Here is a 17,770-nt window from a genome sequence, read left to right on the forward strand (position 1 = left end):
TCCCAAACTCTGGCTGGCGTTGCTGCGTGGGTCCTGTGGTCACACTGAGTTTGTCAGCATCTTGCCTTCTCCTGGGGTCACTCGCAGGACAGTCCTCTCTGCCTGGAACGCACGCCCCCCGTCCACCCCCAGTCCCTTCCTCTCAGCCTGCTTGGAACTGGTCTTCTGTCCGGGCCAGCCCATTGCAGCCCCAGGGGCGGATCTCTGACCGTCTGGCTGGGGGGTTGTCCCCACACCACGGGGGTCATGCTGACTTCAACACCCATGCACGAGATGACCTGTCCCTGAGGCCTGCGTCTCCGCAGAGGGACTTCGACCTCTGCCCCTCGCCCTGTGCGGGGCCTCATCGAGGGACTGTCCTCCCCAGCACCCTGCGTGATCCCAGGGACAAGGCTCCAGTGCGCCGGCCACGTCCACCTGTACACCACAACTCCCAGCATGCCGCGGGACGGTGGTGTTGAAGCCTGGGGCGGTTGCCCAGCGACCGGACCCGTTCCCTAGGCAAACCACGGGGCGGGGTGGGGTGGGGCAGGACTGTCAGTCCCACCAAGGGCACCAGATTCTGGGAATGAGTCCCTGCGGTTTGGGGTCCAGGATTACTAGGGTAACGGGTTGCTCCCAGGAGCAAGGTGAGTGCTCAATGAGGCATTTGAGGGGTGACCCCAGCCGGAGGGGCTGGCCCCCGGGTCAGACAGGGGTCACCCCGGTCCTGTTGGGCCTGCGTCCTCCGGGGTCTTGGTGGGCCGGCTTCCAGGCCTGGTGTGGCCGGAGACTCGGGGTACACGCCTGCCTAGGAGGCAGAGGGGAGACCACCTGTCCCCAACAGACTGGGCCTGAGCTCGGGACACCCTTTTGGGATTGAGGCCCTGCCCCGTGAGACCATCGCCTGCGCAGCCTCAGCCGCCCCTTGGGCTGTGCCAGGGTCCTCTTGCGCCTCTACCCGTGACGGTCCCATGTGGCCCCATCCGGGCCTCGCCCTGCTGCCCCAGCTGGACCTCGGGGACAGGCCGAGCGTGAGGGGTACTTGGTCCTCTGCCTGGCCGGGTGTCATCTGGGGGTGGGCGGAGGGAGCCCGAGCTGGGCACTCAGGAAAATGGGGCTGTGGAAGGGGGGGGTGGCGGGCGGGGTGCCGGACGGGGCTCACATGAAAGGACCGGGATTTTATGACGGCGTTCTTCGCGGCGGGCAAACCGCGCATTTGGGCGTCAGGACCCCTTTATTGGCCGGGAGGGTTGGGTGAGCAGCCCTGGCGACCCTGCCCACCGAGTCCCTGGCTTCACTGGGGTAGACGGGGGCGTCAAACGGCTGGTTCCCCGGGACCCGCGGATTCCTGACAGTCTGGGGCAACCTTCCCTCAGGACACACGCTGCACGTGGGTGTGTCCCCTGGCTGGGGAAAGTGTGAGGCCAGCTCCTCTGAGACGCCCCCAGCCCCCAGCTCCCCCAGTTCAGGCTCTGGAAGGCCCTCGGTCCCTGTGGTCCCCCTGCTCCCGAGGGCGTGCTGGGCCTCCAGGTGGGGGCTTGGAGATGTGGGAGGCACCCAGGTGACAGGTTGCTCAGCCACACCAGCACCCACCATCAGGGCACCCAGCACGCCACTGACAGGGGTCCCTGGACTGTTCACAACCGCATTGGGGTGCAGGCAGGCTGGGCTGGGTCCCAGTGGCAGGAGGCCCAAAAAGGCCTCAGCGATGGTGGGCCCGGGACAGGCCGTCCGGGTGGAAAAGGGCAGCTGGGTTCCTGTCATCTCTCCAGTGAAGCGTGTTCTTGGTTCCTGTTTCACCGTGAACCACGTTGCTGGGGTGATTTGTTCCCTTTCGTGGCTTCAGAACTTGAGCTTTTCCAAGCCTTGGTGACAGGCGCCCTGTTTTGCTCCATGAGGCCTGGGGCGGGACCCGGGAAGGTCTGGATGACTGACAGGCTCCCCGTCCGGACCCTTCACGTTGGGGCGTCTCCTGGCCACTGTCCTTCCCAGGACACAGCCCGCAGGTGCCCGCGGGTGGGCAGAGGGCGGTGGCCCTGTGTGCCTGCAGAACCAGCTGGGCGGTGACCCTTCCGACGTTACTGACACAGCTGCCACCTCCGGCTCCTCAGTGGAGTCTGGCCCCCCTGTCCAGAGTGTGTAGAGTTCAGCAAGAAGAGACTCGGGGCAACCTAGGAGGTAGTACCTGTAGTTAACAACGTGGTGTTGTGCACGTAAAATGTCACTAGGCCCTGGCTGGTGTGGCTCAGTGGACTGAGTCCCGGCCTGGGAACCCAAGGGTCGCTGGTTGGATTCCCAGTCAGGGCACATGCCTAGGCTCAGGGCCAGGACCCCAGTGAGGGACACGCAAGAGGCAACCACACATTGATGTTTCTCTCCCTCCCTTCCCTTCTGTCTAAAAATAAATAAATAAAATCTTTAAAAAGAAGTATCTGGTGCCTGCTAGTTGTCCGCCCTAAAATGACAAGAAAGGCGTTTTTATTTTATCTTTATGCTATTTGGAGATAGATTTATTCATTGATTGATAAGAAGGGGGTTATAAACAACGCCCCCCCACCCCACCCCCAGCCCCCATGGACACGGAGGTAAGGGGAGAGGGTGCGGGACCGCAGAAGATGGAGAGTGAGCGACAGTGTGCTCGCTGCCGTGTAGTTCCAATGAGCCTGCATGTCCGCTGGCCCCGGGGCGCTGCAAGGAGGCGCTGCCTGCGACAAAGCCCCAGCGATGCCCGGGAAGGAGGGACACGATCTGACTCTGCAACAGGGGTCCGTGCGGTCCGGAGAGCCCAGGTCTGTGCTGTTCCTGCGACAAGGAATTTAATCTGGCCTCACTCTCCTCCCCCGCTCCCCCTCCCCCAGAACACGAGGGGCCTCCCTCTGAGGGGTCCACTCAGGAAGGCTCTGCACTCGGGGTCACCGGGCACCAGTGGACTGTGTGAGACTTTAAATGCTGCATCACGCAGTCCCCGGCTCCCCTCCTCCAGCCCCCTCCAACACGGGAAGGAACCGGGTTGTTCCCAGCGGGACCTCCGCACACTCGGGCAGGTGTGCCCGCAGGTCAGAGTTGTCCCGCAGCAGCGAGGGGCCGCCTCCCGCCGGCCAGCAGGCCGCACCAGCACGCCCACCGACAGCAGGGGCGGGCGCGGTGGGGGGCACAGGGAGCCAGCCCTGTGCCCTGCTGGCGGGGGCACACACGGGTCCCCCCTGTGGGAACAGTGTGGGGGTCCTCGGGGAGCTCACCGGGGATCTGCCTCTGATCCAGCGACCCCCCTGCCGGGGTCATACCCAGGGAACCCTGAAACCCCAATCCAAAGCGCCCTGCTCCCCACGTTCACAGCAGCACAGTTTACAGGAGCCCAGTGCTGGGAGCAGCCCAAGTGCCCACCAGTGAGCGGACCCTGTCCCGCCCCGTCCTGCCCTGGGCCTTGGGGTCAGGGGGAAACACATGCACGTCCGGGCCCAAGGGTCCCTCCTGTGCCCTCCTCCCTCCCACTTCTCCCCCGTCTTTCCTGAGCTGTGGGCGGGGCCACGGCCTCCCTCTGCAGCGGGCTGTGGGGTCTGTGCCCGCTGCCCCACCCTCCCTCACTGGCACCCCGGGCTGCCCCAGCAGAGGCAGGCCGCCCAATCTGGCCCTGGGGACGGAGCACTGGGGACGGTGGTCCCAGAGGAACCGAAGAAGCAGGACATGGGCCGGGCAGCAGGGCAGGGCAGGGGCACTCGGTGGGGGCCACCCAGGCCCTGTGGCTCCACGTCCTCAGCTGGCTCCCAGGACAGCGGATGGGACCCCTGCCTCCTGGGCCTGCTTCTCACTGTGTGAACACTGCCCCTCCCGGGCGCTGGGGGGACTTTCCACACATTTCTTTGGCAGGACTCCAGGTGACCAGTGGGTCACAGGGGTGGAGGTGTGGTTGGAAACTGTGACCTAAGACTAAAATGCCCCGGGTGGCAACGATTAATGCTGCTCTGTCCCAGCTGTGTCCTCAGCAGAGAGCAAAGCAGGAAACTGCCTTCGGGGGAGCCTGGCTCCGCCTCTCTAGGTGCTTTCTGAATGGGGCAGGGGTGGGGAAATGGGTGGGCAGAGGGACCAGGAGCCGCAGTTCTTTCTAAAAAGACCACACCTCGGCTCCACAGCTGAATGCTAGCCACGCTGTACCCATGTTCTTCGTGTCCCCGCAGCGGTCACAGGAGAGCAAAGGGACAGGCTGGACGGGCTTTAGGTTCCTAAATGCTGTTGAACCTGGAGGGGTCTGCAATGTTTTTCCCTTTGTGATCTGGAGTTTGGGGTCCGAGAATAAGCCCCGAGCTCCCCAGAAAGAAGGTGGGGACCCGGGGGAGGAGGAAACACAGAGGCCGTGACTGAGAGTCCAGGACAGGTGCCGCCCTGCCCTGCGGGGGTGGGGGAGTGCCCAGAGCACCCACATGACTTCCTTAGCAAGTGAGTCACTCCTCCCCACCTCAGGCATGAGCGAACCTGCCCAGGACGCCAGATCGCGCTGCACTGACGGTGCGCCCTCTGCTGGCAACAGGGAGGAGGGAGCAGCTGCGTCCCCAGCCTTTGTTAAAGCAGGACGGACCCTCCCCTCCAGCTCCCAGGCCCACACACATGGCCATGGACGTCCATGGGGGAAACAGGTCAACTGTCCTCCTGGTGGGACCAGGGCTGGTTCTGGGGTGAGGCTGGCAGCTTCCTGTGTCCCCGGGCCCCTCGTGGGGTCTGTGATCACAGCACACGGTGCTCCCCAAAGTGGGCCGGGGAAGCGCCCCACGTAGACACCTTCTGTTGGTGACAGTGTGGACCCGGGAGCCTGGGGCTGGAGAGACGTGGAAGCAGGAACAGTGAGGCTGTGTCACCCCCACCCCCAGGTGTCCCGAGGGGACAGTGGTCCTGCAGCAGTGCAACTCCACGGCGGACACGGTGTGCGGCCCGCCTGGTCCAGGTGAGAGGGGGTCCTGTTGTTAAGGGGTCTGTCTGAGGAGAGGAGACCCCGTGACCCGGGGGAGCCGTCTGACGGGGGGGTCAGTGCAGTTCCCGCTCCTTCCCATCAGCCCTGGGACCAGCAGTGCCCCCCTCCCCCTCGGGCCCCAGCAACCCTGAGTTACTTTCTGGGACGGACCCCCTGTTCAGGACGGGTCACAGACACAGAATACAGTGACATGTGGCCTTGTGTGCCCGGCTTCTCTCGTTCAGGCTGGTGTCCCCAGCCCCTGGGTCACAGTGGGACCTGCCAGGGTGTCACCTCTCTGTGTGCACGAGGGACACTCAGACGTGGGTGCAGACAGACACGTGTGGTGGTGTTCACTCTCCTGTTCAGGGACTCGGGGACATTTTTAAACAAACAGATCCTGAGCCCGGACCGCTGTGTGAGAAGGACAGCTTTTCAGTAAGTGGTGTTAGGGACCCTGGACGTCCCCAGGCCCAGGAGGACTTGGGCTGTCAGGTCACAGCAGACACAGAAATAAACTCACAACGACCCAAAGACCCACCTGCACGGTGTGAAGACGACAGAACCCCTGGAGGGTCAGAGGGGAGGTCTCATGACGTTGGATGGAGTTTGGGGCCCACGTGGTGACATGGGGTCAGCTGGGGCATGTCTCTGTGAGAGTAGTCTCCCTGAGCCCCCCTCCCCCCGTGCGTCCACCGTCCTATGATGGCAGGGGTCCTCCTTCCTGTGGTGACGGGTTCCTGTGGGTGCGTGTGCGTGTGTCTGTGGGCACACGTGGGGGCTTTGTCTATCCATCTGTGCATCTCACTCAGCGGGTCCGTGTCTCCCCCTTGTGAGCGGTGCTGCCGTGGACTCGGGGTGCAGGTGCCCCAACCGAGGGTTTTCACATCCCTCACGAGCGCTCGTGGGGTCGGTCTGTCTGTATTCGGTCCCACGGCTGCTGGAAACTCTGTCAGCGTGTGTCTTCACTTAGGTGTTCACTGTGTTTCCCGACGCCAGAGCGCAGACAGCCGTGGTTTGGTCGGGAGCTGTTTCATCTTCCTCGGTTTGTCTGGGCACCATGATCACCACCCGTGTCTTCATGGAGAAGGGAAAAGACGGAGGATTCCAGCCCGAGTGCAGCGGGCCCCCCAGCGGTGCGCGCTCGGACTCGAAGAGAGCGACAGCCCGGGCTGGGGCGGGTCCGCGCGCTGGGGGAGGACCGGGGCGGGGCCTCTGCGGGGTCTTCCGGGTTCTTCCCGCGGAGCCGCACAGTCCCTGGGCTCGGGGACAGCCTGGCCCCCGGCCACCATTGTAGCGTGGCGGTTTCTTCAGCATTTCCGTTTCCTGGCTGGGCTCCAGGGGACTGACTGGGCGCCGCTGCGCTCCCGGGGAGAAGCTCCCGCAGAAGAGACGCTGTAACTGCGTCGTCCGCTGACAGTAGGTGCCTTGGGGAGGGCGGTCCGCGTCCAGACTGCTCTGCGCTTCCCGCTGCCACCGCGGGCGAAGTGCCAGCTCCGAGCAGGGGTCTGGGCGGGGGCTGGGGCAGGGGGAGACCGCGTTCTGTCCCGCCCCCGCACCGGCACCCGCGCACTGGGGTCCCAGCGGCTCAGGTGGGAATTCTCCCAGCGCCCGGGCAGCCCCGTTCCCACTCCCGCGGGACCCCAGATTCCCTGCGGGACAGGCGGGGGAGGGCGTGGGGAACACAAGGCCGAGCTCACTGGTGGTCCGGTTCCCAACACGACGTGACCGGGACCGGTCCGCGGGGTGCGCCCCGGTGCAGGTCACGCTGGCGGGGGACCTGAGGTGGGTCCCCAGTTTTGTGGGGAGACTGGACACTGCCCAAGTTCTGTCCGGGCCTCTGTGGAGCCTGGCGGGCGGAGTCCCTGACTGTCTGGGAAATGTGGTGAAGCGGAAACTGCCACCTTCCGACCAGAGGCGGGTGGGGGTGGGTAGTAGCGGTTGCTTCCAGCCCTGGGCTGGGAGTGCAGTTGAGACTGCAGGGGGAGGGGCAGGGACCGGAGCCTGGAGCGTTTGTTGCCTAAACCGAAGCCACCCTTTCGCGGGATGGGCGGAGAGTTTCTCTTAAGAAGCCGGGTCTTTTATTTACTGAAAATCAACTCTGGCCTTACGGTTCTGTAGGAGGGTGCCGCCAAAGGGTCCCCAAAAGAAGGATTTGTAATGGAGTTCAGAACTCAAGGTGTCCAGGAAATATTAGAAAAATATATAGAATGTCCTCACACTCCACCCCAGGGGAAGGGACAAGTGAAGCAGGGCCATTGAGAGCTGTTTCGCATAGCAGCAGCCTCGCAGCTACCCTCTGGCGTGGTCGTTTGGCATGTCTATAGCCTTTGGCTGGTTGCATAGATATGTTAAGTAGCTGTGATCAGCTCTAAGCCAGGGGACTGGAAGTAACTTCCCCACCCCGATGTAACTGGAGGGGGCAGGTCCCCTGAGTTACAGCGCCTGCATGGGAGCTCGGAGACGATTGGCTCCACGACATGGGGCCACGCCTGCCCCGACTCAGGATGGCAGCCCAGTAAAGCTGGAAGGATACGAGTTCTGGCATGTGAAGCCGAGTGTGGGAGGAGTTGGAAATGAGGATGGAGAGGAAGATTGGCCGAGGGGATTTAAAATCCAGACTTGCTGGCCATTGAGAAGAGAGAACCATGCAGCTGTGGCAGTGCAGGGAGGACCTCAGTCACTGAGGAGAGAGAACCATGCGGCTTTAGCAGAGTGGGGCCTTCCGCAGCCGTGCAGACACCGTCCGGGATGTAGCCGCCTGCGGTTCCTCTACTGCCCGGCTCTGAGCCCCAGCCGGCTCTGCAGCCACAGCCACGAGAAGGGGCCACCAGTAAGTGACTCGGGAGCACCGGGTCACTGCCCGGCCGCCCCAGCCACCACCAGGCCTCCGCACGGTGCGCCCGCACTCTCGGGCCTAGCCAACCTTGCGGCCACCTGCTCTGGCCAGGACACGATGGGCTCCGCGCAAGCCCTCTCGGTGCTGCTGCTGCTGCCGTCGCTCTCCCAGAAAGGGGGATCACTCCCCCCCCCCGCAGCCATGAGAAGAATCACCACGAGGCTTTAGCTGGAGATCCCGGCAACACAACCAGTGGTGCTGGGAACTGAGGAAGGCCACACACTTCTATTTCTTTTCCTGAGACACGGTACCCCAGACTGGGCAAAGGGGGGTAGGAAGGACTATGTGTGTTTGTGGGTGTTTCAAGGGACTTTGGGATTTTAACCAAGACATTAGGTCATTACTTTTAGTCTGTGTAACTTGAATAAATAACTTTTCTTTTCCACCAATCTCTTGCATGGAGAGCTATAATTCTCTGGCTTAGGGAAAGGTGAACCTAGTACAGGGGGACCCTGGGAGAAACGGGGATTAATTCCCTAGCATTGTGGGACCCTCTTCCCTGGTGGCCAGTCGGGGAGGATCTTGGGAAACCACATGCGCAGTAGCTTTAAAGTAATGCAACTACTTGTATATACTCAGTAAAAGCCCACCAAAACTAGCCAGGAAGGATCCACCCTATAAGAATAAAGTCCCTCCAGCCCTTGAGGTCAATCTCTGCTTGGAGTTGACCTGCTCCCATGTTCTCTTCTATGAACTCTGGGTGTTCAGTTCAAGTCTTTGTCCCGATCACTAAGAACCTGGTTGCCTGTGACAGTTCGGAGGCCGGTTTCTCTATGACCTGGGCTCCCCAGCGCACAGGCTCAGAAGCTACAGTAGTGGTGGCCAGGGTCTTTGGGGTGCACACTCAGCACCCCTCTTCCCGGAGCTGCGCATGCCGGGAAGACCCAAGGATGAGGCAGGTCTCCAGTCCCTGGAACACATGGAGCCAGGAGTCAGTCCAGAATGTTCCAAGGAGACAGGAGCTGAGGGTTGGTGCTGTGTGGCATCCCTCAAGCAGAGGCCGCAGGGACCAGGGGCGGTCTGTGCCCTGGGCCCCCCCATCATCACTGTGTGCCCCCCTTCAAAGGCTCCTACGTGTGGAGAGTCTGAGACCTGGACTGTGTCACGGAGTGTAACCTGAGCGAGCCTGGGTCCTCCTGAGTCCTCCTTGGCCCACCGCCACCTGGAGCCCGCATCCCTGCCGTGTGCCGAATGCCGGGATGGTATGGAGTGGACCCAGGGAGGCTCGGGGGGCCCTTGGTTTCTGCAGCCCACCCCACATCAACCCGGCTGGTAGGAATCACCCCAAGTGTGGATGTCATAGATGCACAGGGTCACAGGGTGGCCAGGACGACTGTCTCCTAGGATGACTGTCTCCTAGGATGACATGTGTCTGTGGTGAAAGGGTCCCCCTGAGGCCCCCGGATTCAGGGCCACTTTCCGAGAGAGGAACACACACAGGTTCACCCCGCACCTCTGGGTGCCCCAAAGTCTGTGAAGGAGGGTGGGGTTCTGCCACCTTCCCACCCAGCGCTCCCGCCACCGGGGCAGTAACCCTGGGATGGGGGACTGCACTGGGGGGGGACTTCAATCCCAGCAGGAGTCAGGCCAGGTAGAAAGGCCGCAGCCTCCCCCTGACATGTCTGCCTCACTGAGGAATGAACCGCAAGGGATTGGAAATAAATATATTTCAGGATTCCTTGTTGTCCTTCTGAGGAGAAGGCCATCGGCGTTTCAACAAGGACAGCCTGAGGCTGGGCTTGGCTTTGGGCAGCGAGGTCGGTGTGACAGAGTTGCTCCTGCCAACCCTAAGCTCAGTGTGTCCCCCGTCAGGTGTCCCCTCTTCGTCTCCTTTCTCGGTTCCTCCAGCCGTCCGGGCGCAGGCTGTCCGCTCTCTGGTTGACCTTGTTCCCGGGTGGTTTCTGCTTTCGGACGCAACCGCAGGAGGGGCTGACGACACCTCCCTCTGGTTACCCGTCACTGCTGCCCGGAAGTGCACCCGTGTCCACGTTGTGTCCTGCGACCTCACTGCCTTCATTTCCACGTTCTAATGGGATTTTGTGGGTCCTCAAACGGTCCCTACGTACCGCGTCCTGCCGTCTGCGAGCGGTGGGAAGGCTCCTCCTCCTTCGGATTTGGTTGCTGTTTGTCTCTGTCTCACGTGACCGCTGTTGCTCGTACCCCCAGTGCTCTGGTGCGGGGGGTGGTGAGGGTGGGCGTCTGTCTCCCTCCTGATCGGAGAGAGGGAGCTTTCGCCTTCTCAGTATTCCGTGTTGTGTCCCTGTGCGTCTAGGAATTACGATTTTTTTAAAGATTTTATTTATTTTTAGAGAGTGGAAGGGAGGGAGAAAGACAGGTAGAGAGAGATCAGTGTGTGGTTGCCTCTCACACGCCCCCTACTGGAGACCTGGCTCACAGCCCAGGCATGTGCCCTGAATGGGAATTGAATCAGTGACATTTTGGTTTGTAGTCTGGTGCTCAGTCCTTGAGCCACACCAGCCGGGGCAGGAATTATGTCTTGAATACACATTTTTATTTATAATTGTAACAAAATTGGATGCAGTGTATACATTTTGCTATTGTAGAGTTTACTAATGAGCACAATTAAATATGAAGTTTTGTGTTAATGCCAGTTTTTCTTTAAGAGTAACTCCTGCCAGTGTATTCCGTGGGAGCAAGGATAAATGTTTTCAGCCCTGGCTGGTGTGGCTCAGTGGTTTGAGCTCCGGTTGTGAACCAAAGGGTGGATGGTGGATTCCCAGTCTGGGGCACATGCCTGGGTTGTGCGAGAGGCAGCCACAGAGGGATGTTTTTCTGCTTCTCTTTATCCCTCCCTCCCGCTCTCTACAAATAAATAAATAAAGGCATAAAAAAAAAAAACTTGTTCAGGGCATTTGCTATACAAGGAAGGACCAAAATAAACCACAGGAATTACCTTCTGGAGGGTGGGCCCCTTGTAGTGCAGGCTCCCCCGCCAGGCGAGAGTTCCAGGAGCCCACCTGCATTGACCACTGGTCCTCGCGACTCGACGACTCTGACGCCTCTTAGAGCTTCTGCCGTTTTGTTTCACATCTTACATGCTGGGATGTTTCCGTTTGTGGACTTTTTCATGCGGAAAAGAAAAACAATCACTCTGGGTGAGATCGGTTGAGTAGGGAGGGTGGGCACTGGTCCAGTGACCAGCTGGCATTCTTGTGAGAGGCGGTGCTGAGCTTAAGTGAAATTTTTTGACGACTCTCCCAGAGTATTGGCCCATTTCCCGACAGGTGATTGACCAGCCCACCTGCCCACACCTGCACAATATTGAGCAGTTTTTGACCAAAAACCCATGTGCCCACCCTCCCTACTCACCTGATCTCACCCAGGGACACTATTTTTCTTTCCCGGTTGAAAAGAGTCCACAAAGGGAAACATCCCGACGTGTAAGACGTGAAAGAAAACGGCAGAAGCTCTGAGAGGCGTCAGAGCCGCCGAGTCCAGAGAGTGTTCAGGGCGGTGGAGGGCCGTCCCCATGGGTGTCCCCCATCCAGGGGGGGACCGAGACGGTAAACGTGTGAGAATAAAAACTCAATTTTTATAAGTAAATTCTCTTTTTGGGTCGCCCCTTGAGCACATGTGGCCAAATGCATCCACAGGTGTTTACATTCACCTGCAACACAGGATGCAATTACCATTCTAATTTATTTAATTGTCATTCCTTTATGTTTTATATTTTTAAATGGTCTGTGATAGGAATGAAATACAATAAATATCCTTCAAAAGATGTGGAAATGTGTTCCCCACTCTGGAAACTTTTAGGCTTAGACCATCCGGATAATTTAAAGCACAGGGTGCAAAGTTCCTGGGCTTCTGCCCTTGGTGACATGGACCCGGTGGGAGGGGCTGAGCAGGAGGGAGGTGAGGGGGCAGGACGAGCTGGCTGCTGTGTGGAGCGCGGCCTGCAGGGGGCAGCAGCGGGATGGAGACTCAGAGCAGAGGGGCCTGGCTTCCTCAGAGGGTGGTCTGGGGGATGCACCTCTTTGGGGCAGGGAAGTGTGGGCGACTGGGGGCTTCTGAGCAGTTCCCACAGGAGAGCCGGGTGCTCCCTGCTGGCGAGGGATAAGGTACGTGCATTTCTGCTCCATGTTTCATGGCTGATTTCCATGGTGGGATCCAAGGAGAAGAGACCCCAGGGGACATTTGCAGAGGACGCTCTGGGGTCCCCAGTGATGGCGGTGGTGCCCGAGTCGGCCCTGGGCAGGCAGCCTCTCCACGTGGAATCCTCCTCCTCCTCCTTCCAGGTGGTCCCTGCTGCCCAGCCCCTGCTGGCCTCTCTCTGTGCACAGCAGGTCAGGATGGGGAGGTGCCTGGTGCCCCGTCTGCCTGCCCTCCCTGTGTGCCTCGCCGTGGTCCAGCTGCTCAGCCCATGCTCAGGTAGGGCCGGCTGTGCGTCTGTGTGTGTGAACCCTTTCCCTTTGGGCCCAGTCACAACCCGGGACTCCGCCCACCCCTGCAAGTCCTGTCCACACCGCACCTGTGTGAGGACTGAGTTCCCGTCTAGGGGTCTGTCACCTCACCTCCCTACCTAGGTCACCCCCTGGCCCTCTGGGCCTTCTCACTCTGACGGACCCCCCCCTTCTGATGACCAGCTGAGTTTGCTGTGGTCGGACCCCCTGAGCCCATCCTGGCCATGGTGGGTGAAGACGCAGACCTGCCCTGTCACCTGTCCCCGAAGATGAGCGCTGAGACCCTGCAGCTGATGTGGGAGCGAACTGGCCGCAGGCAGGTAGTGCACACGTACGCACACGGGCAGGAGGACACGCCGGCAGAGGAGTATCGAGGGAGAACTTCGATTTCACGAGAGGACGTCACTGCGGGGAAGGCCGCTCTCCGGATTCGCAGCATCAGCGTCTCTGACAACGGAACCTACCTGTGTTATTTCCAAGATGGAGACTTCTATGCAAAAGCCCAGGTGGAGCTGCAGGTGGCAGGTGAGCCTCAGGCTTGTTCCAGGCTCCTTTCCCTGGGCGGGGGCAGAGGCTGCAGACCTACCCCAGACACGTGGGCTGCTCACCAGCATAGCCCCCCCACCTCCGTCTCTGCTCCTCTGAGTCCTGTGAGACACCCAGGGGTCCCCAGGGTGACTTCCTCCTGCACCCAGTACAGAGTCCCCCACGCCGCCCACCAGTCTCAGAGGGGAGTGGAGGTCGGGGACAGGAAGGCTGGGGACACCTCCCCGCAGTGGGTGGCACGTGGCTGTTGGGTTCAGCATGTTCCAGACCAAGGCCGTGGGGCCCCAGGGGCCCGCTGCTGTGGGTCCAGGGCTCTGACTTGCAGGGGCAACACCTGTGGGGCCCACGTCCCCCACCAAAGCCCCGGGAACACAGCTGCAGGTGAACAGGTTGTGTCCGTCCTCGGTGCAGCGAGGGAGGACGCTCCCCTGGGGACGGGGACACGGGGTGTATCAGAGAGGGGGCGTCAGGGAGGACTCGGTGCGGTTCGGGGGGATGTGGAAGCAGCGCTGGGCGCTGGGTGGGACGCGGTCAGGATGGTCGGGGGTGTCACTGGTCACTCACAGCCGGCACAGGGAGGTGGGTCCCTGCACACGGTTCCTGTTTCCTCTGTACTGTCACCCACCCTTGAGTGGCCTTGATGTGGCCATGACCCACCCCAGTGAGGGAACACCTTGTCTGAGGTGCTGCCCCACGAACGTGCCCGTGTCTGGGCATCAGAGCTGCAGTTTGAGTTCCCCGGACACAGCCCTGCCCTGTGGCTTCCAGTGCGTGGGGGCTGGTGGAGCAGGGACCGTAGGGCCCCCTGGCCTTGTCCCAGCATGGCCCCTCCTCAGCCTGCTGTCCCTTCCTGGAGACCTCGGCTCCCCCGAAGGAGCCCTCCCTGCAGGACTCTGTGTGTTCAGGTCCTCAGAGGGCTGCCTCCCCCTCCGTGTGATCAGGGGGTGGGGACAGGTGGCAGTAACTCCCCTCTTCCTGGCCCCGGGTCCGCTGTCTTCCGTGGGAAAGGTTCCCCTCTGCACAGCCTCGCTGTGGACACTTCCGGGGGGAGACCCTGCAGGGAGAGCCGAGCAGCCTGGCAGTGAGGGCAGCAGCAGCCTCCCGAAGGGCCATGCATAGAGTCACTGCTCAGGCGACCGCAGGACACCGTGTGACTTTTCCTTACGGGAGGGCACGGCCCCCACAGGACAGGCAGCACGGACAGGGGCAGTGGGGTGCGACCCACTTAGGCTGAGGGGCACCACCTCCATGCTTGCCCAGGGAGGGGTGAGGAGCTCCACAGGGGACCAGCCTGTCTGGGACAGGGGGGAGGGGAGGCTGGGGCAGTCTCTAAGGGGACTTGGGGGAAGCAGCCTCTGCTCTGGCCCAGAGCCCCCTGGATCCAGCACGAGGGTCCAGCCAGGGTCAGGCAGTGGCCCCATCAGGGGATCAGTCTCTGCTGCACAGCACACGCTGTGAGCAGCTCCTGGTGAGTCCCTGCTGGGCTCGTCAGTGTGTGCGCCCCTCCCTGTGAGGAGACCCCCACCAGTACAGAGGGCTCCCCCATGATTCAGCTCACTTCTCCTCCCCAGCGCTGGGCTCTGATCCCCACATTGGCATGAAGGGCTACGAGGCTGGAGGGATCCGTGTGAACTGCACGTCTGCCGGCTGGTACCCGCAGCCCCAGATCCAGTGGAGAGACGCCAGGGGACAGAGCTTGTCCTCGGCGGCAGCATCTGAGGCTGCAGACCCCCAGGGCCTTTATGCAGCCTCAGCGTCTGTGATCCTGGAAGGCGGCTCTGGGGAGGGGGTCTCCTGTGTCATCAGAAACCCCCTGCTGGGCCAGGAGAGGTCAGCCAGGCTTTCCATGGCAGGTGAGTGCCCTGCCCCCTGCTCTGGGCTCCTTGGTGCCCCTGGGGGATGGCGCAGGGTCAGCTGCTGACCTGGGTCCGTGGGAGATTCAGAGGGCACAGAGCAGGGACCTGGGTCTCCTTCCCCTGAAGCGGTTTATGTCACAGACACCTGAGCTCTTCCTGCCACACAGGGAGCCAGGCAGTGGGACGTGGGGACAGACGGGAAAGATCAGCAAACACACCAGGAGGGGAAATAGGTACACCCCAAATCTCAGTGAAAGCGCTAATGTCCTTACAACATAAAGGAACACAATGGATAAAACAGCAAATACAGGAATGATGAGTTTTAGAAAGTTAAAACTCCCAGAAGGATGCCAAATCTTAGGAATCGGAAATATTTTGCCCCTGGGAAATTGCCAGCAGAAGGAAAAACGAGGTGGTGGAGCCCTCTGGTGGCGGGCTGTGGGGAGACAGCGCCCTAAACGCTGGTGCTCCTGGGTTTGAATGGGCCTGCTCGCTGTGCTGGGGCGGGCAGGTGACCGAGACACAGGCTGAGACCGACAGCATGCACACCAGGTGCATAGGGGCTGTTTTCACTGTAAACAAGATAGAACAAAATATATTTAGTTTTGAAAACTGAATGAAACCTGCGTGGCACTCACCCTGCGTCAGGCACTGCATAAGCACTAACTGAATGCTCTCACTGATCAGGACGCAGGAACAGACGGTTACGTCATTAGTTCAAGGTCACAGCGCTGGTCGGGCAGGAGACCCGGGACTGGAACCCAGGTCCCCCAGCCCCAGAGTCTGTTCTTCGTCACCAGACTCCGCTGACTGAGGGGGGCAGATAGTCAGTGGGGGGGGCGGGGTGCAGAGGGGACGTCAGTGACACTGTGTGTGCGTCCTCGTGCTCCCTCTCATCCCATGGGGGGGAGACGTTTAAGGAAAACCGTCCTGACTGTGTGGCAGTGAGAGTCTGGGTGCTCTGGGGACAGACAGATCCCTTCAGGGGCTGCCGCTACCCCTTCGCAGGTGCCTTCTTCAGGGACACACAGCCTTGGAAGGTGGCCTTCATCGTGACCCTGTTGCTGCTGCTCCTTGTGGGGCTCCTGTTCACTGTGTGGTACTTGCTGTGGCGATGGCGGAAGAGGATCCGGGCCCTGTTCCAGGAAGAGGGGAGAGCAGAAGCTCAGAAAGACGCAGCGCGGGCAGAGCTGTGGCAGGCAGAGCTGCGTCGGCAGCGAAGCACCCAAGGTGAGGCCCAGCTGCAGGTGGTCACCACCTCCGTGCCCCGCCCACACCCATCCCCCCCGGATCCTCCTCTGCATTCCCTGGACGGGACTTTATTTTCAGTTTATGTCCAGAGTCGCTGCAGGAGGAGCTCAGTACGTCCCTATCCCCGTCCCTGTGCGTCCTGGGGTCCCTGGTCACATGGTCAGTGACTCCACACGTTGTTCTCTGCAGGGCGGTCAAGGACCTGGTAGTGACCATGTCAGCTGCCCTGGACCTGCATCTCAGCCTCTGCTCAGTTAGTTCAGCCTCTCTCTGCAGTCCTAAGCGCCCTGGGGAAGAAATGGGGACACTGATAGCACATGGCAGTGGTCTCTGCCAGTGGGGAAGGGGCTGCGATCTCCGTGCACAAGGGGGTGTTAGAGTCCATACACCGAAGGAACCCCGGGAACCCTATAAATAAACCCTGGTCTGTTGAGTCGCCAAGGGTTGGCAGCTGCTGTCAGTGGGACGGGGGTGGGGGTTTCCTGCGGCACCAGCGACAGGCCGCGTGCTGCTTGTACTCTCGTCCTCTGACAGTCAGGGAGACCCCCCACGTGGCAGATCCAAAGGTCAGACAGCAGGACCCCAGCGAGGTCACAGACCTCGCCCCTGCTGCCCGTACAGCCGCTCTGGTCGCGCTGGTCAGGAGGGGCCGCCTCAGTGGACACCTCACCCCGGGGCTTCCCCCCCTCGGGCCCCGCAGGCCCCTCTGCCGGGCTCCCTGGCTCCGTGTGAATGAGGGTCAGGCCTGTCAAGAGCCCAGCCGGGTCGTGTCCTACCGCGCTCTCCTGTCCCCCTGCCTGGTCCCTTCTGCGAGGGCAGCCTGGGCGCCCAGGGCCTCCCCGACCCTGGACCTGGTTGCCAGCTGGGACCCCCACAGCGCACAGCACACGCCACACCTGCCTCCCAGGGACGAGGCCAAGGCTTCCTCCGTGAGTTTTCTCTTTTCAGCCACGAACAGGATCTACTCCAAATGCGGGCAGGAGGTTCCCGAATCTAGCTGGAGGATGTTCATGAGGCTCGCGGGACTGGAGGAGAACCACCTTGTCATCTGTGAGCACGAGGACCCGGGGACCCTGACAGAGCAGCACCACAGGACGCTGCCACGCTGGCAGAGCGAGCTGGGGCGCGCCGTGTCCCCCTGCGGGCTCGTGGCGGTCCTCCGTGAGATGCGGCTGCGGGAGCGTCTGGAGAATGTTACCAGCGAGCTGGTGCTGAAGGTATCTTAGGTCGTGAGGACGCAGAGCCCCGAACTGGAGTCAGCCCTTTCGGCAACAGCTGCGACGTAGCAGCATCCTTGGTGCTGACCTTCCCCAGGTCCCTTCCCGTGGGCGCCTTCACAGGTCCCAGATGGGACGGAGCCCCTTCCGTGTCCAAGGAGCTTCTTCTGGAAGCTTCCGATGGGGAGGACCATGCCAGCCCGGGGGCTCTCTGCCTACAGCCCATGTGGCCTACAGGCTGCCCCTCAGGGAATCCTGAGCTGCTTGGAAAGGGACCCACTGGCTGTGCTCGGTGGGCCCACGAGCCGTGGCCTCTTCCAGAAACACAGGCCAGGAGGGCTGTCTGGTCACGTGTGTGACCCCAGCAGCTCTCTTGTCCATCTCTCAGGCACTGTGATGTCCCCGGCTTCCACTTGGGAGCGCCATACCAGGGTGACACTTAAGTCAGTCTGTGACAGACAAACCAGCAGGCACTCAGCTGTCACTAGGTTAGCTGGGGTGGGACATGGGGACAGTCACATGCCAGCTATGGAGGCCTTTGTACTGTTTTTTAGACAGTTCAGCATATGTGCTTTTACAGTTTTATTTATGTGTTAAAATTTCTGTAACATAATGTGTTCACATTTGTAAAACTTTTTTACCCAGTAAAATTT

At 61.0% G+C, this 17,770-nt stretch overlaps 1 protein-coding gene across 1 annotated transcript; it reads left to right on the top strand.

Annotated features, from left to right (window-relative positions):
- Positions 1-12,471: 12,471 nt before the first annotated feature.
- LOC123827872 (butyrophilin subfamily 3 member A2-like) lies at positions 12,472-17,117 on the top strand (the record flags this gene model as incomplete). The annotated part of the gene is made up of 4 exons (XM_045852321.1): positions 12,472-12,772; positions 14,365-14,565; positions 15,658-15,879; positions 16,435-17,117. Coding segments are annotated over exons 1-4 (1,407 nt in total), but the record flags the coding sequence as incomplete, so codon positions are not given.
- Between the last annotated feature and the right edge of the window lie 653 nt (positions 17,118-17,770).

This window comes from Phyllostomus hastatus, unplaced genomic scaffold, assembly GCF_019186645.2.
Source record: "Phyllostomus hastatus isolate PE091 unplaced genomic scaffold, TTU_PhHast_1.1 phas_contig_900, whole genome shotgun sequence".
NCBI lineage: Eukaryota > Metazoa > Chordata > Mammalia > Chiroptera > Phyllostomidae > Phyllostomus > Phyllostomus hastatus.